Source organism: Protopterus annectens, chromosome 15.part0 (genome assembly GCF_019279795.1).
Source record: "Protopterus annectens isolate FY-2018-M chromosome 15.part0, PAN1.0, whole genome shotgun sequence".
Classification (NCBI taxonomy): Eukaryota; Metazoa; Chordata; order Ceratodontiformes; family Protopteridae; genus Protopterus; species Protopterus annectens.
In genome coordinates this window covers 723405641-723430326 of record NC_056749.1, presented here as the reverse complement: position 1 = coordinate 723430326, position 24686 = coordinate 723405641, and the positions used below count along the sequence as shown (strand labels likewise).

The 24686-nt window shown below is 40.7% G+C and overlaps 1 protein-coding gene across 1 annotated transcript in view; it reads right to left on the bottom strand.

Annotated features, from left to right (window-relative positions):
- LOC122790034 (P2R1A-PPP2R2A-interacting phosphatase regulator 1-like) overlaps positions 1-24686 on the bottom strand; it is an 849731-nt gene that overhangs the window by 799525 nt on the left and 25520 nt on the right. The window contains exon 2 of the mRNA XM_044057585.1: positions 6609-6687. Within this exon, the coding sequence (XP_043913520.1) occupies positions 6609-6687 (79 nt within the window). The remainder of the gene's footprint in view (positions 1-6608; positions 6688-24686) is intronic.

Below are 24686 nucleotides of genomic sequence, written 5' to 3'. Positions count from 1 at the left end.
TCCGATGTTATGGACTCCCATGCCGCTAGGTGCCCCGAACGCCCCCGACTGCCTCGAGAGTAGAGGGGTCGGCCAAGGCCTCAGGGTTGCTGCGCGGCCGTTCAGAGAAGGGTTCCCTGACCCGAAGTTTCTGGGAGCCCCTCTGCCTCTAGGGCGGCGCCCTCCCTGTCCTCCTCTGCCACGGAAGGACTGGTTGTCCGGAGCAGGCTGGGACTGCTGCGACTTCCGAACCACATCTTCTTCTGACCCTTTTGGTTCCTAGAATAGGGCCTCTGGGGTGCAGAGAAGCGGATTCACGGCAGACAGCGTCTTCCCGTCCTTCTCGCTCTGGGTCAACGTCGCGAACGGTCTTGCCAAACAGAGCAGAACCATCAAAGGGCGTCGCAAACGACGCCTTGAAGGGCTCAGAAATCGCAGTGGCGGAGCCAGGCCTGACGCCCAGTGACCAGTCCTGTCCCTCAGCTCTGGCGGCGCCCGTGGCATGGGAGAGTAGCCGCATAGAAGTATTTGTGACTGACCTAAGAGTGGCCATTTTGGTGGAGTGCAGAGCTCTGTCCTCCTCCGAAATGGACTCAGGGGGGGATGCAGCGATTCTTTAATAAGGTCTCGCTGCATCCGAATAACATGTGCCAAATAGTTCAGCGCCCTTACAGAGAAGGTCGCCGAACTGAACATCCGCTTCCCCAAGCGGTCCATCATCCGAGACTCCTTGCTCGGTGGGTGGACTGAGGGACTCTCCTGAGCCAGTTCCCTCTTGTGGCCGCCATCAACATGGCATCTACAGGAGGCCCCTTACTCCAATGGGTCCTGTCAGAAGGCGGGCTAAGGATTCTATCAGGTCTTTTGGGAATTGGCTCCACGGTGTCCGGTTCCTTCCACGCCCTGGTGGTAATAAGGTCCACCAGGGGTCGGCAGGGGGACACCCAAGAGGTAGACGGGCCCGCTTCAATGCCTCCAAGAACACGGACTCGTCCGAGGAAGACTTGGGGCAGACCACCCCTAATACGGAGCATTTCCATGATGTCTCCAAGGAGACATCCTCGGGGTGACCGTGGGGAGCCTTCCCTTCCTCCAAGTCCGTGTCTTCAGTGAGAGACTCAGGAGTCAATGTGCCTCCTTTTGCGTATGCTTGAGGAGCCTCCTCTGGGGGCTGTCAGAGGAGTCCTCGCAGCAGCAATTTGCTCCATGGGAGCAACTTGGGGCACAGAAACGGGCTGTCCCAGGGGCCGGATGGTGGAAGCCTGGCCCAGTGCAGAGGGAGCGGGACGGAGCCGAAGCAAGTGCCGGGGTCCGGAGACCTCAACAGAGCCCTCTCCACTACATCAAAAGCGGGGAGCCGACCTCGACCAAAGGATCCGACAATCGGCTCCCTCGGATCCGAAGAGTGGATCGGAGCCGGCGCGCACTCGGATCCGGCGACAGTGCGCCCGACACAGACGGGCGCCAAGGAGCACTGATCCCCGGATCCGGCTCGGATCCAGGCTCCAGAGATCGGGTCCGACGCACTCGAGGGCATGGTCGGATTCGGTACCAAGTACTATCGGCTCCGACCTCCCCGCCCGGCTGCTCGGCTCCAGTTGCTCCAACCCGGGAAGCGGGTCGGAGAAGGAGCAATAGGCTTAAAAAAGGGTGTTGAGCTCCCCGAGGGGAGGCAAGAGCACTCCCATCTGCATCTGGGCCTGGATGGACCTTCTCATCATCCGTCCAGATCAGCATCCGAAAGGCTATGGGTAGATCTCGGCGAGGCTACCGAGGCAGGCCTGGAATGCCTCCTCGATAGCCTCGACGGAGATCGGGTCTCCCCCTCCTCAGGACCCGGTGAGAAGCGCACAGGTGACCGGAGCCGAGAAGGAAGAGACCGCACCAAAGGAAGCCGGGAGAAGCCTTGGCTGGCGGGCCGAAACAGAGGTCTCGGCCCGCCGCCAGGTGCTTCTCCCTCCGTCCTTTTAGATGCATCCCTCTCCTGTCCTGAAGCGGGAGTTTGAGTCCCAGGAGCAGGAGGGGTGCCACAGGGGGAACAACTGCAGCCGCAGGAGTCCCGAAGGAGCGGAGGTCGGAGCCGAGTCCGGCGGTAAAAGACCCGCCAAGACCAGCTTGGACCTCCGCTCCCTCAGTGCCCTGGGGTTGAACCCTACACAAATGGAACAACCAGATGTGAGGTGTTCAACCCCAAGACACTTAACACACCGAGTGTGGCCATCAGCCGGTGAGAGCTTATGGCCACACTCGAGCATTTAGAAAATATTGACTTAGGCTGATCAGCCATAGTCACTAAAGTTAACCAAAAGTTACAGAAAGTAACTTAAAACAATAAAGAAGCACACAGGCCTCACACACACTCTACTTAACCAGCGAGGGAGGGAATAAAATTTACTACTGAAAAATTAAATTAAACTACAAACAGTCAATAATAATAGGAAACCTACAACTTTCACACAAAAAAAGTTAAAGAAGGCAAAAATTCTCTATTTTTAAACAAGAAATATCCACTTAGCTGAGAGCTATGAAATCCACATCTAGTTACCAGCGCGGCAAACAAGATCTGAGGTCATGAGGGTAGAGCAGGGCATTATGGGTGAGGGGAGGAGCTGAGAGCTTGGATCCATAGCTGGAAAACTATGCCGGTTCGGATCCGATATCGGATCCATGACCCACAGGTTGCAGACAAATGAATATCCTACTTCAGATCAAATCTTTTCACCTACACACACAACACTTAGCTGGCAAATTTCTGCTCTAGGACTCCATGCAAGAAAGCCTGCAAGACATATTGCTTTTCTTTCCTTGGACAGGAATGCCCTTGTATGCTTTTCCACCCTTTCCTCTAATATTCAAGGCCATTCGTAAGATTCAGGAATGTCCAAAGACCACTGGGGAGACTCCCTTTTGGCCCAGGCAACAGTGGCTCTCTCTTCTTTTGTATATGGCCAACAGCAATTACCACATGCTTCTGCATAGACTGGACCTACTCACACAGGGCACGGGGCATTTGATGCAACCCAACCCTAAACTGCAACTAACTGTCCTGATGATGCAGAATCTTAATACCTTTTAGGCATCTATTTTCTGAGTAAGTACAGCTTAAAGGGGGAAGAACACTTACTACTGGAAAATCATATACAAGTAAATGGAAATATTGTTCTGCTTGGTGCTATGACAGGAACCAGCCCCCCTTTCAGGACTAGTGTTTCTCTGGTTCTACATTATTTGTGTGAGGTACTATCCTCTGGCCTGTCTTTCTCCCCATCAAGGTTAATTTGTCAGCCATTTCAGCATGTCTGCCCATGGATCCTGTTCTTTCAAAGCAATCTTGTGTGAACATTTTTTTTAAGGGTTGTTGCATACCAAGCCTCCTAGAAAACTGTTGGCTTCTCCTTAAGATCTTAGTTTTGTCTTGAAAAAAAAAGTTGCAAGCTCTTACGGTGAGTCATTTTCACAAACACAAGGTTTCTTTGCAAACAAATCCTTCGTTTATTGAACTTGCGCTAAGTTATCCATCTCATCGTCTTCTTTCCAGAGCCTACAAACAAGGGTACTTCACACCTTGGATGTCTACAGACAACTCAGGTACCATCATGACAAAGCAAAATCTTTAGGAACTCTGGTCAGTTGTTCATTTCTTGTGAAGGTAAGTAAAAAGAACAACCTGTGTCAAAGCAGGACTATTTCTAAACGGATGTCTCATGCTATTATTATTTGTTATACACCCTACAACATGGCAAATCAAGGCACAGTCAAGGCTTACCCTACCAGGGCCTTAGCTTATTTTATGGCTTCTTGGAAAGAGTTAAATGCTAAAAGTATTCTAGAAGCAGCAAGTTGGTCCTCTCAGCATACTTTTACAAAGCACTATAAACTAGGATTACTTTTCCAGGTCTAAGACAGGCTTTTCCTAGCACTATTCTGCAGGGGTTCCTGGACCCTCATCCTTCCTCCTCCCAGTTAGTCTAACCTCTGACAATCTGCCCATGTAGCCAAGGCTATGGCATCAGCTATCATAATGATAAACACAGCACAGTTATGTAAGTAAACATACCATCACAGTACATGCTCGAATGATCACTGCTGCAGTAAACACACGATCCCTCCACCCCCCCCCCTTTTGCATGCGTTGGTTGCCAGGGTGAGGATACAGCCTCCCTCTTTCAGTTCCCAATCACATGAAAGCTCTGAAGGGCTCTGAGCCCAAAATACTCTTTCTTCAGCTCAGCTTGGGCTGCATAACAGCTTAGGCATGTGAAAGGTGCCTGACGCTTTTGAAGCTGTCTCTTAATCCCCATATAGCCAAGGGTACTACAGCATAAGGGGCATGGGGAGATCAGGCCCACTCAATACAAAGATTTCCAAAATGAGATAAATCACTTTATCTGCGAACAACTCACTTTTCAATGAACTGTTCTTCAATGGTCTGAAATGGAGCCAGAGGAGAGGACAAAGAATGAACAAAAAAATATGTGGGAGTCACAAACGCATTTAAATTAATTCATGTAACAGACTGGCAGAGAGATGTGGTGAACATCAATAAGATACTGGATTACTTGGTGAGAAGATGGATTACATGGAAGTGGTCTTTAACCACACTTGCTGGGGGGGGGGGGGGGCAAGTGGAACACTGGATCTCACAAACAAAACACCATCAAACTGGAGAAAAATGTTTGCTAAATGTCATAATGGCGGTCATCAAGGATGAAATGTACATGAAAAAAATGCTGCAAGCCTCGTAAAAATATACTTAAGGAAGAAAGGTGGGCACAATATGGAACCAACATACTGCAAGCTGTTAAGTTATTTTCTACCTTAATTTTTAACAAATACCAGTGGGGCCAGGAACTAAATACAGACGATGTAAGACAGCAAATGGCCACAGTAAAGCTAACCACACCGGGAAGGGAAGGACAGACGCTACAGTAAGTTACAAATGACAGACTGCTGTATCTACTGACAAAGTAGACAACCAAACAGTGAGCAAATATTAAACAGGCTTTAGTAATTCTGTAACCTCATTGCTTAAAATGATCCAGTGACAACGAGTTAGGATATTGTCTCCTAACACATGGCACGATATGTTAAGTGCTACAAACAGAAAGCATGTTAACTGAACTTGCAGCATAGTGATAAACATTTATAAACCAATCAGGTTTTTTAGTCAAGTTGTGTATTTGCATGCACGAGCAACAACTCTCCTCCATCAAAGCGTTTTGTTTTGTTTACCACTGCTATCACATGCAGACCAAACAAAGTGTAAGATAATACCATACCGTACTGCAATCATCTCTCTTTCTATTTATAAAGCATCCAAGGCTGAACGTTTTACCACTGGTTTTAATGAGAATAAAACAGTTTGGAAAAAAACATGTACCCATGAATTACCACATAGGTGGCAGTACACTAAACATCGAAAGTGTGATGAGAGACTTAGGGACACAGGTGGACAGTGGTCTCACTTCGATAACCACATCGCCACAACAGTCAGGAAATCCTTCTATGTGACACACCTCATCACTAAGGGCTTTTCATCCAGAAAAAAGGAGGTCATTGTCCCACTGTACTCATCCCTCATTAGACCCATTATAGAGTATAATGCCCCGTTTGGTATGTACCTCACAAGATATCTGCAACTGGAAAGGCCACAGAAATACCTCACTAAAACAATCACAGGCCTGAAGCAGACGCCATATGCTGACAGTCTAAAAAAAACTCCAGCTATACTCTGTGGCATATCATCTACTCAGAGGTGATCTCTGCTTAACATACAAGGCCATGTCAAACCCAGAGCTGTTGGACATGCTACACTTAAAGAAATCCCAATCCCTCAGAGCCACATTCTCCAGGGATCTAAACCTTGTCATCACAATAAACAAAACATGCTGGAGGGATAGGTTCCTAACCCAGAGACTCCCCATACTCTGGAATAGACTGCCCATACATGTCAAGCAGAGCGTCTCCTTGGCCCTCTTCAAAAGGAACCTTGATGATTGGATGGGAGATAGGAAATTCACCCCGGGAATCATGTCAGTCGCCCTGCTAGACATGGGTCCAGAGAAGTAAATATTGTGGGAATAAATATCCAGGGAATTGTTATGGCTAGGCTTGTATAGGCCCTAGGGCCGATAACCTAGTACCAACCTATGAACAATTTTAAATCTGCTGAAACGGTCTGAATAATTAGTAGCTACACATAAATATTCTTCAAGTTTGTATTAAAAGAAAAAGTGCATCACACAAAATGCATGAATTAGTTGACAAATTAAGCTATCGTCTACTTTGTGTACGAGAACACAGCTCATTCTTGTGACATCTGTATAGAGCCCACACACAATCTCGTATTTAGACACAAACTACAAAACCTCAAATTACACAAGCATCTTAAGCACACACTTCACTGCAGTAGGAAAAAGAAGCTGTTAACTACAAAAAGAGCCCACAAGTGGAAATAAAACCAAAAAAACGAGAGCTAAAATGGTACAAAACAGGTACCAGGTGACAACAGTGCAAAATGTGTTGCTAATTTAAACAAACATAGTCTTCTACGCTAGAAAAATAACAGCTCATTAACAGTATTTTTAAGACCCAGGTGTAAAGTGTGGATATTTTGTTAGTCTGCTTACCAGACTGTGACGGTTCACAATTGTTGTGCTGTTTCTGCGACTTCTCAACCCATCGTGCTGAAACACCTGTGAAGTATCACTGAAAGAAAAATACAAAACAAAAACAATGCTTAATCTTATCATGTACTACTATAACTATACGTGCATTTCTAAAGACAAACTAATGATACATTAAAACCAATTAATAACTAACTTATTACATGAATACGAAGCAGTCTGTAAGGCAGTAGATCCAAGAGTTAACTGAAATCAGTTTTATAATTAATGTACACTACACATTAATATACAGCTGTGGACTACTTCACTGGAAATTTTTAACCTTCAACTGATATGGCTATAAGTGCTGAGCAACACTATGTACATAAATCTAAGCTCTTGCATACTAACACAAAGCTTCACAAATGATTCTAACAGTAATGTGAATCAAAGTTAAAGTTTAAAGCCCACTAGAAAGGTAAGTATACTCACCAAACAATTACAACCAGTTTACCAAGTCGTGAAAAGCAAAAAAGTATTCCAGAGGTAATTCTACCTCTCAGCAGTGCTACATTTAAAACTGTTACGCGGGTGAAGGTACAGATGTTTGCTGCAAAAATATGCCCGTTGTTATTATGCCCCTAATATTTTCATTCTGACATCAAGTTTTCATACAGTGAAACTAAAGAAGCTCAGTAATTTTATGTACTTCAACACAGAGTATTACAAACAGATCAAGGGTGTTGCAATGGAGGCCCTCTTGTGCACCCAGTTTTGCCAATTTGGTGATTTACTATTGGGAAAAGAAATATATTTTGGGATCCCGCTACACTCCATTCTGGCACTATTATACAAGGTTTTTGGACGTCATTTGTATTATATGGAAGACATCTGTGGACAGTTTAATGGAATTTTTTAAATATATTAAAAACAGCTAGCTTTTTGAGGTTCATCCATTCCTGTTCCATAGACAACGTTAAGTATTTGGATGCCACGCTTCATAAGGATGTTAGAAGTGGTCGATTTCATTCTAAGGTGTTTTGTAAGGACACCTTTTCAAATTCTTTCCTTCACTACCTTAGTGAGCACCTTTTTATCAAAAGAATGGTATTGTAAAAGGCCAGATAATTAGAGCAGCCAGAATGACTTCGGAAAACCACTTTTTTCTTAAAGAAATAGATTTTGTCAATCAACTATTTTTGAAAAGGAGTTACCTGTTAGAACCCATTGACCAACTGGCACTGAAAGTTACTATGGGCTTAGCACCAAATACTCACCCATTACTGGTGGGGAACTGGAGATTCATCTGGTTGACCATGGTGTTGAGGCCCTCCTTAACAAAGCTTTTGTTTACACTTTTAACTTCCAGTCCAAAGATATTGAGAAGATTGTCAATAAATATGGGGGGGGGGTTAACTCACATTCCTGAAATGAAGAAATTTGTTCCTGAAACCCCAGTTTGTATACAGAAAAAGGGTAGAAATTTAAAATAATTTTTGGAGAACCACCACATTGAAGTCAACCCTTTTAGAAGTAATAAAGAGGTTCTTTTAAGTGTGTTTTTGTAAACAATATGACTGATACAGATCAGATTTAATTGGAAGCTACAGACCTATTAAATCTACTCAACATTTTAATTGCAATAGCAAAGCGGTTGTTTATTTGACTATTTCCACTGCTTACACCAGTTTTTACATAGGAAAAACGGAAAGAATTTTAAGTAAGCACATTTATGAACACATGTACAATGCACTCAATTGAAAGAAACTAATGCACTATTGACACACTACAAATTTTCCTTCTTTTAAGTTTTTTTTTTTTGCTGGAACAGGTATCTTTTAATCCTAGGAGAGGGCCTTCGGAGATGAGTCGAATATAAGGAACTATTATGCAAACTTAAATTAGATCCAGTTTAACTCCCAGGACTAAATGACAATATTTTTATCTCCAGTGTATTAAACATTAGGGCAGCCAAACTCTGATATGACTATACATAGTTTTATGGTTACTTAATGTTGTAGGGTCATCATACATTCAAGTGGTTTTATGAACTTCCTTTAGACTATTTTTTATAAACAGTTTCAACATTTTCCTTGTACATTTGTTTTTAACACACTTTTTTCTTACATTTTTATTACTAGGAATTTTTAGGTTTTATGAATTAAGTTCTAAGAATAATGAATGTTTAAATGAGTGTTTTAAACTGTACACTAGTTATGATTGGCTAGAGGCTTAACTAGGGGCTATATAAGGAAGTTTTTTTGCACCCCAACTGTTTTGATGAGGTCTGTCATTTTCAGACGAAAGCGCTTAACCTACACTATTTTATTTATTTTGTTCACTATTAAAGTTTGTGTCTATTTCCTTTGTCTGTACGAGTGTGATTTGCCTTTTGTTAACATAAACACATCCCTTTTATAACATCTGAACGAGATCCAAACTCGAAATGTTCTACTTTCTAGATTGCTACCACTTTTCATGACTTTTCCATAACTGTCCAATTTTGCTTCAAAACTCACACTTTTAGATCGGCCTTCCCCAAAATGTTTTCTTCTCCTTATCTACTAACTCCTTTAATTAATTTCTATTTTGACCTTCTCTTCTCCTTCTTCTCTACAGTAAAGTGTAATGCAGCACTGAGCACACACATTCCCCTGCTGTCTGCATTTAACTGGAACATACATAACACATATCTTGCTTAACATTTTTACAATATTTACTATTTTAAAAGACCATCAGACTGTATTACATTACTGTCAATTACAAACACGGCTTATGATTTATGTTCATTCTATCTCACTGCTTCGTGTGTTTTCTTTATCCTTCCACGTTTCCTCTGAAAATGGGTTGTCTCCTAGCAGGATTAACTTAGCTAACAAAATGCACGCATGCATATAAAAATTAAATCAAATCAAGACTGTACAAGAAGTAAGCTGTTGGTTAAAAAAGTTGCTGCACAACCATGTGCTTATATAATTAAATGAAAAACAATATGAAACAATACAGGTAGAGAACAGTTGATTTAAAAAGTTGCTGTTAAAGTACGGCACATAAAGTTTTGTTAGGTTAACACCCAAGCTCTGCAATGCCATGATACACCCACATCCATAGCCCTCCAGCACATCATAAACATCTCTTTAACTACCTAAACAAAGAATCAGGACTGCGATAAAGAAACGCAAACCAGTCCGCTTGTGCATCAGAAACAGATTTCATTAAAAAAAAAAACAAACAGATTAAGAGCTTTTGTCTGTTGTAGACTTCCTCAGAACTGGGTCGATGAAACAAACAGATCAGTTTAAATAATCTTCTTGGCTAATTAAACACTGACAAAAATAGAGCACTAGCAGCAGTGCAAAATACACAGAATAAATGTGGAAATGTCACATAAAAAACCACTCAAGAAAACAGTTTATGTCAAAATGCTGCTAAAATCTTAAAATATCTACATTAATAATCATAAAATCTATTACAAAAAGTGTGCAAATGTACATAGCAAATCTAATACGTATATTCACAACCTTTCAGCTCTTTTTTTAAACACATTTACTGAATTATCACTTGAGACGCAGGCCAGCTTACATTTATATAAACGCAATCAAACCATATTAACAAATGTACATTTACAAGCATTATATATCGCATACGTTGCTATGCATCAATTTAAACAACACTATATAAATTATTCAGTGACTGCCTCCTCTTAATCCTCATTCTTCTTCCAAACCATTTTTCTGCATGAATTGTTCCAAAACTTTCCATTTTTTAACAAGAAACATTATTAAAATGATCACTTATGACATAAAGAATCAGTTATATAAATGAAGACCAACCATACCGACATATTTTTAGTTGCAAACATTATACATCACTTATAATCTATCCAGTCATTGTCAGTCAAACATACATAACTCATTCAAATTCGGTCTTCTTTTAAACCTCATTCCTCCTTCAAAACATTATTTTGCATATGTTATTCTCACAATTTCTATTTTTCTATGCAATTTTCACCTTCCCTTTTCTAAAGATCTCATTTTCAGTTGTGTTACTATATTCACTACTTCTAGTACAGTTGGTTTAGGCTTAGATTTCCATTTTCTAGTAATTGCTTTTTTTGGCAGCCACCATAATTAGGCTCAACAAAGCGAGGCAATTCTGATTCTGTATCATAGCTCAAAAAATAATTTCCTTATTATACCAAATTGCTCACCCAGTGTTTCCAATAGAGTAGTCTGCAGGGAATTTTTAAAGACTGCCAACTCATAACACTTCCAAAAACTATGTTCCCAATTACCTCTTTCTTCCTCATCACACCTCCAACATTTGCTCTCTACCGGAGGAAAAATTCTTTAGAGAGTCTACTTGGGGTATAAAACGGCTATGTAAAGACTTCAAACAAAGACTCTAAATCCTCTAGATTTTGCTGCATATTTGGGAGACTTACATATATCCTCCCATTGTTTCTTTGTGAAGTGCTTAGACAATCTCTCTTCCCATCCTTTATAACCTCCTCTGATTCCAATAGTTATCACGCAATATTTTATACACTCTATTATTCCTTTCTCTAATAGCAGCTTCTGTTCTAGATTCTACTAAAAAATCCACCAGTGCAGGTCTTTCGCTTAGGACCCCCCTAATTCTTTCTCTTCACCTACACTTTCATATTAATCCTTGATAGTGAAGGCAATCTGTAGCCTGAAGTCTGAATACATTCTTGACAACCTTGCAGCTCTTATGGCTAAAACACTACTAATACAAATCTGACAGTAGATTCCAGGTTGTTTATCGGCCCCACTGTCAGATGCCAATTTAATTTAGCTTTCCAATCTTTCTTCCCATACCCTCCATACAGTAATCTCATTAATTACTGGTCATTTTTGGTATTTTTAAATTTGCCACAGTTATATAATAGGTTCATACTAGGCTATTTTGGGATTGCCTGATCCATGCAGTCCTGTAGGTGCTGGTAGAAGGCATTTGTAAGTGATTTCAGTTTTTGAGTAATGTGTTTACCACTGCTCGAGGGCCTTGAAGGAAGACCACACACTTTTTTTTGTTAGAAGTGTGAAATTTGAGAAGTTTTTTTTCACTGTGGTCTTTTTTTTGTGGGGGGGGGGGGACCTCCAGGACACTCCAGCATTGATATGATCTGATCTGATCTCACCAGTGGTGACTCATAACATTTGATCTGATCCCGTGTGATGAGATCAAGTAGCCATTTCTTTCACCTCTTGTGGGGGCACTTTGTGGGTATGAATTCCATGAAGCTTGGGTTAGAGTTTACAACTTAAGTGTTGTTCGAGCTGCTTGTGTGTTCTTAGTAGTATTAGGGGGTAGTTGTCACCAAGTGAGATGGGTGTTGATTCATATGTGATGGTGTTTGAGATACATTTATCCTTCAAGAGTTTGAGGTGAGAAGGCCAAGTGAGGTCAAATGTTGCAGAGTCTGGCCAGTCTAATGGTCTTGCCTATGCAGAGCAGTCTTGCCTTGCTGGATGGTGCGCAAATGGTGTCCCACCTTACTTGTGTGGTGTCTCACAGTCCTACACCCCTCCTTTTCTTTCCTTTTTTGGGGGTTTGGGGCCATGTATGAGAACGAACCAGAAGTGAAACCTGCTGGCTGTGAGTGTCAGTGCTTTTCTGCTCAGGTTCTCAGTCACAGCACAGACATCGATGTTCTCCCCGAAAAGGCAGAATCTGAGATTGGCACTTTCTGAGTTGAGCATCTTGCATTGAGCAGCAGTACCCTTAGTTTTTTTTTTTTTTTTTTTTTTTTGTTTGGTTTCTAGAGTGGTCAGAATTTGAGCTATGGTGACAGGTGCCACCCTAGCAGGTTAACTTTTACAAACTAGTTCCTTTCATCATTTTTAGAACTCCTTAAGCTGGCAGTGTTCCCCAAGCTTACAATTTAGTACCAATCATTACAGACTCCTTAGGGAAAAACCGCATGTTTTTGCAATGTGCACCACACTCAATGCCGCACATGCTCTTTACCAAATATTTTCATCCAATAAGAACAAAGGAAGTGCAACAGGCATACTATCTTCACACTTATGGCCAGAGTCCCTCATTACTCACCTTGCTACAGTGCTGTATCACCACACAATCCTTCAGGGTGACAATCAAACATTCTTTTTTCCCCACCTGCCCTACAGCTGATATGGGTGTCCTAAAAGGGCCAGTACTGTTCTCAATATTACTCCCCACTTCCATTGTTTTTTTTGTTTGTCTTTTTGGCTTTTCCCGGTTAGGGGTCACCACAGCAAAACTCCGGTCTGCTAATAAATGACAGTCGATTTTTATGGTGCTGAGTTGCCAGCCCGACGCCCAACCTTCAGCGAAGACACGCCCATTCACGCATGTCTTTCGGAGGCCACTCGTCCGTGCATTAGAAATCTTCTTCTTCTTTTCCCGGTTAGGGGTCACCACAGTGGATCACCTGTCCGCTCATGATTGGCAGTGGAGCTTTTACGGTGTCAAGTTGCCAGCCCGGCACCCAACCTTCCACAGAAGGCACACACATGCACGCACTCACACCTAGGGCCAATTTAGAGTGTTCAATCCACCTACAGCATGTCTTTGGGATGTGGGAGGAAACCGGAGTACCCGGAGGAAACTCACGCGACCACAGGGAGGACATGCAGACTCTGCACAGAAGGCACCCCAGCCGAGGATTGAACAGGAGAACCTCTTGCTACCGTGCATTAGAAATAACTTCCTTTAAATCCCTGCAATTTATTTATGCTGACAGCATGACACTCTGTTCACATGACAATCTGCTAGATTCAATTAGCAAAAGTTCTATCCATGAATGGAGCAAAAGTATAATGGTTCAATATACTATGCCTCACCCTCAATTTCAAGAAAACAGAAACCAATACACCTGGCACATAAAATGGTTTACTAAAGGCTTCTAATTTCTAGGCTGTTGAATCCCTTCATGGGAGCCCCTTCACTCTGTAAAACAGCTTAAATGACATCTGTACCTAAACACACCATCTCCTCTTCACAGACTGTAATCTTCCTCCTGCAAAATAATTACTACATCCCACATAATAAAACAAAAACGAGAAACACCAATTTTCTTTTCATTTACTCAGGATAAATACCAAAAAAATCATGAATTTCTATGAAGTATTGGGAAAAAAGAGAGAGAGTTTCATGAAATGTGGCATTTTTGGTGACAGCACTCACTCGTGACACCCTATACCGTACTTTTTTTTTAAATATACTATCAGGTTTCTTATTGTGTTCTGTACTTGAATAGATTTTGATTTTACACATATGAATGCACTGAAAATTATAATGAAAACACCATAATTCAGGGAAACTGCAATTAAAATCATGAGTACAATTCCCAAATTTCGTTTCATGAAAACAGAATTTAATTTCTTATTTTTAGAACTCCATATCAGTGTTTCTTAATAAGACTTAGTAATTTCTTCCTCTATTGTTATGACTTCTTTTACTATTTTTTTTTCTGAACAAGTTCAAGCCTCAAATTGTAGAATACTTAATTTAGGAATGTTAGTCTAGGGTTCTTACGTTACACCAGCCTCACATTTACAGATTTTAGCCGGGCAAAAGTGCACATAAGCAAGGTATCTGTAGCCCTTTTCTTCTCTTGCACTGGGATTTTAAACACAGAAAGTCTTTGAAGGTTCATGTCTCCTTACTAAAGACTGTAATTGCAAGATGTCTTATTTCTCTTCCACTGGGGCTAAAAATCTATTGAGTCTTGGAGATTCATTGCTCCTTTACTGACCGTGGGAGACTGCAATGTCATGGAAGGAAAAACAAACAAACAAAAAAAAAAAAATCAGAAAGTAAACCCTACAGTGGATATAAAAAGTTTACAAACCCGTTAAAATGCCAGGTTTTTGTGATATAAAAAAATGAGACCACAATAAATCATTTCAAAGGTTTTCCCACCTTTAATGTGACCTATAACCTGTACAATTCAATTGAAAAACAAACAAATCTGTTAGAAGAAAAAAATATAAAAAATAAAAAACGTACAATAAGTTGGTTGCATAAGTGTGCACACCCTTAAACTAATACTTTGTTGAAGCACCTTTTGATTTAATCACAGCATTCAGTTTTCTTGGATAGGAGTCCAAGTCTATCAGCATGGCACATCTTGACTTGGCAATATTTGCTCACTCTTCCTTGCAAAAACACTCCAAATCTGTTAGACTGCGAGGGCATCTCTTGTGCACAGCCCTCTTCAGGTCACCCCATAGATTTTCTATTGGATTTAGGTCTGGGCTCTGGCTGGGCCATTCCAAAACTTTAATTTTCTTCTGGTGAAGCCATTCTTTTGTTGATTTGGATGTATGATTGGGGTCACTGTCGTGTTGAAAGGTGAAATTCCTCCATCTTCAGCTTTCTAGCAGATGCCAGAAGGTTTTGGGCCAAAAGTGACTGGTATTTGGAACTGTTCATAATTCCCTTCACCTTGACTAAAGCCCCAGTTCCAGCTGAAGAAAGGCAACCCCAAAGCACGATACTGCCACCACCATGTTTCACCGTGGGGAAGGTGTTTTTTTGGTGATGCGAAGTGTTGTTTTTGCGCCAAATGTACCTTTTAGAATTGTGGCCAAAGTTCAACCTTGGTCTTATCAGACCATAACACATTTTCCCACATGCTTTTGGGAGACTTGCTGTATTGTTTGCAAATTTTAGCCGGGCCTGGATGTTTTTCTGTGTAAGAAAAAGCTTCCGTCTTGCAACCCTAACCCATAGCCCAGACATATGGAGAATACAGGAGATTGTTGTCACATGTTGTACACAACCAGTACTTGCCAGAAATTCCTGCAGCTCCTTCAGTGGGTCTATTGGCAGCTTCCCAGACCAGTTTTCGTCTCGTCTTTTCATCAATTTTGGAGGGATGTCCAGTTCTTTGCAACATCACTGTTGTCCCATATTTTCTCCACTTTTTGATGACTGTCTTCACTGTGTTCCATGGTACATCCAATGCTGTAGAATTTTTTTTTGTACCCTTCTCCTGACTGATGCTTTGTAAGCGCTCTGTGAACCATGGCTTTTGCTGTAGCAGGCAACTGAGTAAATCTCATGAAAATCCTACTAGGACAGCAGAACTTTATTTGGGGTTAGTCAGAGCCTTTTTAATTGATGGCAGTTGTGTACCCAAGAAGACTCAATGCTGTAATTAAATCGATAGGTGCTTCAACAAAGTATTAGCTTAAGGGTGTGCACACTTATGCAACCAGCTTATTGTACATTTTTTGTAATATTTTCCCCTCTAACAGATTTGTTTGTTTTTCAACTGAATTGTACAGGTTATAGGTCACATTAAAGGTGGGAAAAGTTTTGAAATTATTTATTGTGCTCTTTTTTTTTTATACTACAAAGAGCTGGCATTTTAACAGGGGTGTGTAAACTTTTTCTATCCACTGTATATTGTAACTAAAGAAGAAAAAGGCTCAATGCCGTGTGTTTGAAAGAACACTGTATAGAATACATGATACCTAGGCTTTTTTCAGATTCTGACCACACTGATCCTTTAAGTGTACTGGGTTTTGGTTATACCCTTACTTATTTATGTGCCCTCAGACATATACATATAAATACACCATACTCTACAAGAAGACAGTTTACGTTTTATAATGGTTGCTCTTGCTGAACTGTTGCAATCCTTGCTTTTATACTGTAACACTGTAATCCTTCCTTTACACTGTAACAAGTCATAACTGAAAATGAGCCATTTGGTCCTGTGTATTTACCTTAAGGGAAAAATTGTATTTTCACTAGTGAAATAAAAAAAAAATTGACAAAAGTAGGGTCCAGTCAGGTACTGAAGGAAAGAACTGTTACTGTGTTTGAAACAAACTCATAAGAACCCTGGAATCAAAACAGAAGGAAGATAAGGGTAAACTGTAGACAGTTAAGTTTAACTTGCCAAACTGCAGTATGCAATAATCACTTAAAAACAGAACAGTTCAAGCCTCATCAAGTCTTATGTACAGGCACACTCCCTTATCTGGCAAAAGCAGAGGACAAATGAGCACAACACAGCACGTTACCACAAGAAAGCAAAATAAACACAAAAAAAGCCAAACTATTCTACTTCCACCAGTTTATTACTGATCTGGTACCTCGGCAGTTCGCCATCTCAGGACAATTCAACACAAGGTGCCTTAAATACAAGTAGGACACCAAATAAATTAACAAATCAAACAATTACATAATTAAATACAAACATTTTCTAATCAAGTTTTTAAAATTCGTTACATAACATTCAAATGTATCCTTAAATAATAAAAAGTTCACTTTTAATATATTTTCTACAAAATCCTAATTATTTACAGACAAACATTGATTTCAAGGTTTAAACCCCTGGGGAATAATGTTCTATAATTTAATATCACTTTACACTCTAATAAATCCAAAGTATGAACAAAATCACCCCGTCTGGAAAGAAAAGGCTGAGCTAACGCACTGAAACAAATCCAGTGTGCAAACCTTGCTGTACCTTACAGAAATGAACGGCAATGGGACTTTTCAAATTACCCTTTCTAATATCACCCAAATGCTCGAAAATATGTATTTTAACTTTCCGTTTAGTCTGCCCCACATACCATCTAGGGTTAATGTAAACACCATCCCATAAGATTCACAACCAAATCTAGAATTAGAAATGAAGGTTTTACCATTGATCTTAGTCCCTGACAAACTTCTTACCTTGGAACAAACCTTATAATGTTCACAAGCAAACATACCTCTTTGATAAAAAGGCTCAACATTTAGCCTTTGTTCAGTACTTAGTATTTCTTTCAAATGATAAAATCTCCCACATGAAAATGCAATATGTTTGGGAAACAATTCACCCACCACCTCATCATAACAAACCACAAACCAACAGTCTCTAATTATCCCCTCCTTTATTGGTGAAAAGGAAGACTACTTGGTCACAAAAAATATTTTTTCAGTATTATCCATTTTCTTAATATTTTCACCCCGAAAGGTGTTACCCCAAACTTTTTCAACCCTATTAGTATCTTCACCATTAAGGAGTTTAATTTTAGCTTTATTCAATTACTCCATAAAATAGCCATATTGTAACTGTCTCCAATTTACCCCCATCAAACCTTCTCTCCATAGAATAGAATAGCACAGCACAACCTGTACAGAAAAAAAAGTAAGAGTGCTTGAACATTTGCCATGCAGTTCCAACTGCATCCATCCCTTATGCTGCAAGCCATGTTGTGCAAGAATATAACATTAGGAAAAAGGAGCACAGTGGTTTACTTGCGCCAAGGTTAGAATCGGAAGACATTAAGCTTTAATGTATTGATAAGACACGGGCGCTGTAAGTTACTTCAGTGACAATGCCATTCTAATATGAAGAGCTACAGTACAACAAACCACAGTCTTAAATGGCAGCTCTGACTAAAAACCAGATCATATTACTCTAAAAAGGTCAGCTAGTCAGTCTGTAATAACAAGGACCTAGGTTTAAGACCAAATACTGAAAGCTAGAGTGTCAATTGTGGTGGTAGGGACTGCGCTGTCCCCAGCAGGACTGCCCTACTCACCTAGGGTGAAAGAAAATCAGGCACACGACAGCTCTAAGGTGGAAACTGGCACTGGATTACGGATGTGCAATTGTGTATGCAGTTTATGCAATCCCCCCCTACACCTGGGAGGGATGAGCCTGCACACTTTCCTTACCACAGATCACCTCATTGACTCTGTCACAGAAAGATACTCTCGCTGGATGTTATGAGATAAAGGGCACACTCAGAACTGAAGACATTATTACACAATTGCCTACACACAAGATTAACATGTGCATAAACTTAGCACACACATGAAAAACCACCCCTTCAAACTCATCCGCTCCACATTTCTAGACATTAAAATATGCTCAATTTCAGATTCCCTTGTTTTCATCTTATCAAAATTTGAAGAAAACTAGGTTTCTGCTCAAAAACCTACAAAAATAGGAAACACAATCAGTCAAAAGGGCACACCATGCAATCCACTTCAAATAGTTAAGGCTATGGCCTGACACTTTTAGTCTATCAGCCACAACAAGAAAAGATAAAGATAAAATACGAAATCTACTCACAGGTCAAACTACCCATTTATATACATTTTAAAAGTTCTGCACCATATTAACCTTAATTCCAGTGTTTTTAATCAATTAGCTATAACCTGAATATAATTTTTAGTCTCCCACCCCTATTTGTACCCATCCTCCCTTTACATGGGTTCAATGTTGAAACTTGACAAGTCTGATCTATAAAACCATGGAGCGCATTATTATGGATCTCATAAACAAGGACATAGGCAATCTCCAAACACTCGACCCCACCCAGTTCGGATTAGTCAGGGACAGATCTTGCCTACTGAACCTAGCTTCTTTGGGACTGTCACCAAGGCCCTGGATGAGGGAAAGTCAGTACATACAGCTTACCTTGATCTGGCCAAGGCCTTTGACACAATCCCCCACTCAGGCATCACTGAAAAGCTAACACAACTTGGTGTTCATCCCTATCTCGTCAGAAGGATGGCCAATTGGCTCACAGATAGGACCCACAAGGTCAAAATAGGCAACATCACCTCAGACAGCAGACCGGTCATTAGTGGTGTTCCCCAGGGATCTGTCCTGGGACCTCTACTGTTTGGCATCTACTTCTCAGAGGTCCAAGCAAAGACCAATGCCTGTGGCTGACCATGTTTGTGGATGACTGTAAGTTGGGTGCTGTCACTGACTCCTCAAAGGACATTAACATACAGCAAGAGGGTCTCACAGCTACAAACAACTGGTGCCAAAGCCATGGCCTTAAGCTAAATGCAAAAAAATTTATTTTCATACCACTCAGCAAAAACATGGCCCCTACTGATTACCACATCAACGGCAATCCCTAGGCCTCTACTGATTGCCACATCAACGGCAACCCCTAAGCACACAACATGTGGTGAGAGACACGGGTACTCAGGTTGACAACAATCTCACATTCTACCACCATGTGGCGGCAGTGGTCAGAAAAACCTTTTACTTGGTTCGTCTCATAAGTAAAGGGATTGCATCCAGAAAGAAGGAGGTTATTACCTTTCTGTACTCCTCCCCATTAGACCTATATATTCAGTATAACGCCCTGTTTGGTATGTACCTCTCCAAAACACCTGCACCAACTGGAAAGGCCACAGAAATACCTCACAAAGAGCATCCATGGCCTACAACAACCGACTTATATGGACCGGCTCAAATCACTATCACTTTACTCGGTATCATACAGATTGCTCAGAGGTGATCTGTGTCTTGTCTACAAGGCAATATAGGACCCTGTCCTACTAAGAGATGGTCCATATCCGGAAGTCTAACTCCTTGTGCATTACCAGCTTGATAGGTTTAAATCAAATATACGACATCAACAAAACCTGCTGGAGAGACAGGTTTGTCTCCCAGAGGCTGCCCCGTCTCTGGAACAGACTTCCCATACATGTCAGAGTACCTTGCTGACCCTCTTCAACCACAACCTTGATGAGTGGATGGGAAACCACAAATCTGTCCCAGGGGTTCCACCTTTGTCCCTCATTGACATGGGCGACAGGTGCTGACGGAGGTTTCTTTTTTGGGATAAACTGTTGGCTAGGCTTGTAAGGGCCCAACGGCCATTACCCTAGTAACCTCCTCTGATCTTATAACTGTGAAATGTTATGCCAGCCTCACTTCAGACAATGTGTGTGTGTGTGTGTGTGTGTGTGTGTGTGTGTAAACATACATACATATACACACACACACATATTTATATATACATACATCTGTCTCTAAATCTTTGTGTGTGTGTGTGTATGTATATGCAGACATACATACACACATGCACATATTTCTTGCATGTATTTTAAAAGTGCTGTACCATATAAACCTTAAATCCACTATTTTCTATGAATATTTGCTTTGTGTCTTTCAGTCCTGCATTACGAATTCCTGTGATTGTGTAATTCAGACATAGATAAGGTGAAAATTGCAGAAACTGATCACTTGTGGATCCCTACTCTACACAGTGAACTAAAATAATGCACTTGTATGGAGTAATACATTAGTGAGGTGAAAATTAAAATGAGTAATGTAACTAGTTAAACAAGCATACAATAAATACCCTACCCAGCATGTAATGTGAATACGGTGTTATGATACATGTAAGAATAATCAAAAATACACGGTATACGCATGGTTTCATAACGCACAGAGACCAATGTGCACAGACAGTCAAACCATTACAATAATGCAAAAATGTCATGCTCTCTCCTAACTCAAACCACTGGTTACTTATAATTTTTTTTTTTTTTTTTTAAGTAATTTATTGTAATTTGATAACTGGGTAAGTGAGCTGATCGACTGACCATCTTCAGCCATGACCCTGGTTCCAAGCAGCAAACTGAAATGGAAGAAGGGCAGACTTTGGGATGACTAGCTTAATACAAAAAATGTAATGGTGGAGGAATAAACTCAATAGGCTCTTGTATAATATGTGCACAAGTTTTTCTAGAGCATCAAGATCACGACTAAACGAAAAAGCACTGAGAATGTGATCTGGTATGTATTCAGACTGGGGCATGTAACTTCCTGTAACTAGTTCATGAACATTTCAAGATGTTTACCTCATAACGTACACCCCCGTTATTTAAATTATAAAATGTATGCATATACATACAGGCACATGCATTTATATGGATGAGTGCATTTTCAAATGTTGATATGTATAAACAATAACATCTTCAAATGTCAAACACAAAGTAGGAGACACTCAAATTACAGGTTACTTTCTGTTGACTGCAGAGTCAGTTGAAATAAAACAAAATATAGATCACTTTTTTTTCCAGGAGAGCAAGCCCCCCTACACTCCCCATTGTGGAGGGCTGTGTCTCTACTCCCCCTGCTATTTATGAAAAACAACCCCAGAGATCATACAGAAGCGAGGAAAAGGAAACTCCCTAAAACCTACTGTCAAACTTTGAAAAAAAAAAATTAAATTGTTTGACCACTTCAACTGCACTCCCATATACTATTACATACAGATACGCACATATATAATATATATGAAAACAGTTACATGCATTATGTCAGACTGATCATGGGTCACTTTCACCAAAACAATACCATGAAAATGTTGTACTTATTAAACATGTCTTTGCATGTGTACAGTCCTTGGTATCACAATTAAGGCAGAAAAAAAAACAATGAGTGAACTGTTGAGTACTTAACAGGACTATGTACAATGGACAGCTGTCCTCAGTCTTTGGGCTGCATACTAACCCATGGCTTTTTGTATTTTTTCACCCAGTCTTGTAAAATTGGGAATATTTTGTACTTTGTGCCACAAACGTACTTCTGTATCTACTGAGTTCTGTCTTTACTATTTCATTAACTTAGTACAGATTTTCTAGCATCAGTTATTTACCCGAAGTAGGTGGCATGCTTTTCAACAAGGAGCGACTGAGAAAAAAAAACAGAGAGGCAATGTAAAGGAGTATTTCTATATTTTAAAACAGAGAAATGACAGTCCTCACTTTATGCTGTTGCTCTTTTGCACAAGACTTTTCACTTATTGGATTTTTCTCTTCACTTGTCGATCTAACTGTGGACTGGACATTGTGTGTCTGCATTCTCATGCCTGTACAAATCTGCTGAATACTTGACTTGTGTACTGGAGAACACTGTGAGATGAGAACATAACATATCAAGAATAGAAACTTTAAATGCACCAAATTACATTTGAGTTGATATACCTGTTACTTTCAAATATCAGGTAATGTTTCAGTGACCTTAAGCAAATCAGTGTCCACTTGACTTCACATGCAAAGATGTCTATTTTTTTTTGTCCAGACAAAAAACAACCATTTCCAGTGGTCTTTGTCCAGTTGTAGCTTCACCCAGATGTTGCCCAAGATAATGTAGTGACAGACAGTGAGGCATACCCATTTAAGTACCTTCTTCTACACTGTTCTCACAGTATGAGCTGCATATGGTACACCTGGGCACTACATGTTCCGTTTGAGTAAAAATTCCTGGCAGTAAGTTATGTCTCTTCCCTATTTTTTGTACTTGTGCTATTTCCAGCTGTGAACCACAATGAAAGGAAAATAAGACTGAGCTTCCCTTCTTTACTGATGATTTTAATTCAGGCCACTATCCACTAACTGTTTTTTTGTCTTCTCACTGATAACTTTACACTTCATACTTCCCTGGCAAATCTGCTCTACTTAGTACACCTGTTGTGTGTAGGTTCTTGCATGTGCTGTATTTTACTTTCAGATCATACTTCTGCAGATAAGTAACATTCTGTGCAATTTGGAAGTACTATGTACAGTGAGCTTCTGAATATGCCTGGGAAGAATACATTCTGTGCAATTTGGAAGTACTATGTACAGTGAGCTTCTGAATATACCTGGGAAGAATACATTCTGTGCAATCTGGAAGTACTATGTACAGTGAGCTTCTGAATATACCTGGGAAGAATAAGACGAGTGATTCATTTTCAACTGAACTTATTTAACACATGTATTCAGGGAATTTCTCACAACCACATACTGTTTGTCAATTGTTCCTTTTCTATACAAATCGCTCTCTTTTGTGCATCTGCAAGCACTACTGCACAAGAGACAACTAGTCTACCATCATGTTTGATAACAGCTCTTATGCCATTCTAACTAGTACCTACTTGTGACCCAAGCAGCTTATTCACAAACTACCTTACTACAGTTTAAAGCCTTTTTCTTTTTCAAATCGAGACATAATTATCTGAGATGTATTAGGTAAAACCTTTACAAGACACTGCATCATTTACAGAAACCTCTGTAATCCATGTTTACCTTCTGGCTTTGGAAGGTATGTAACTACTTCGACTTTTTCAGCATCAGGCTTCAGTCCTTAGTGTTTTATTTCACACCCGTTACCGTTACTTTCCATTTGCTCTTATTTAATTTGATACAATTATTTCTTAAATTATAATTTATTGCCACAATCACTCTGTGGGTGACCAACACAAACAAAATAATCAATTATGTTTACAACAGTTTCACAAAATTACCCCGAGAAATGTCCACACAAAAACTATAAATGGATGAACACAACAGATTTTAGTTCTGCCTGGATGAAAAAAATGATCTGTTGACATGCAAGCATCGCTGCATTCCCAGTATGGGGACTCTGTCTCCTTAAATCCCCTTACGTGTATAAACTCTGCACTTGTACCACTTCAAAAAAAAAGAGTGAACCATTACTGGCCCAGTAAGAGACAGAACACAGACAACTTCCAATGGCAAACACCAATCAACTCAATGCTAGAAGTCTAAATTTCAAAATGCACTCACTCGAGGCACTCCTTAAAATGGAGAACATCGATATCTGTGCAGTGACTGAGACCTGGTTCAAGGCTCCAGAGAGCACACCTGCACTACCAGGCTATAACTCATACCACACTTTTCGGCCATCTAACCTGGACCGAAACACCAAAGGTGGGGGTGTGTCCATATTCATTAAGGATATCCACACCTCCAGGCTAGTTGCTCAGCATAATGCATCTGAGGTTATCCAAGTGCAACTAACTCTGGGCAAAACTGCAATCCAAATTGTAGCTTGCTACAGATCCCCACCATGCCCCAGGATTCCCACTCCTCTTTTCTTGATGTACTGGAAAATATTAGGGTTCAACCAAACACCCTAATAATGGGCGACTTCAACTACCCCACCATTAACTGGGAAAACTACTCATGTACTAACTCCTTAGCGCAACGCTTTCTGGAATTCATAAACTCCAATGCCCTAGATCAACTTATCCACACCCCCACCAGGGGCAACAATATCCTAGACCTAGTCATTACCAACATGAGTGACCGGTGTTCCACACCTGAAGTCAACTCCTCGCTGGTCTGCTCCGACCATAAGCTAATCACCCTCGATATCCACATCCCACCCCCCATTAAGGAAACCACAGTTAGAAATTTCTCCAAAGCCAACTTCATACTTCTTAAGACAGAAGTAGTGAACTTCACGACACCCATGCAGATGGACAATACAGTTACAACTGCTGAATCCTACACAAATGCGCTCTATAAGCACCTACATGA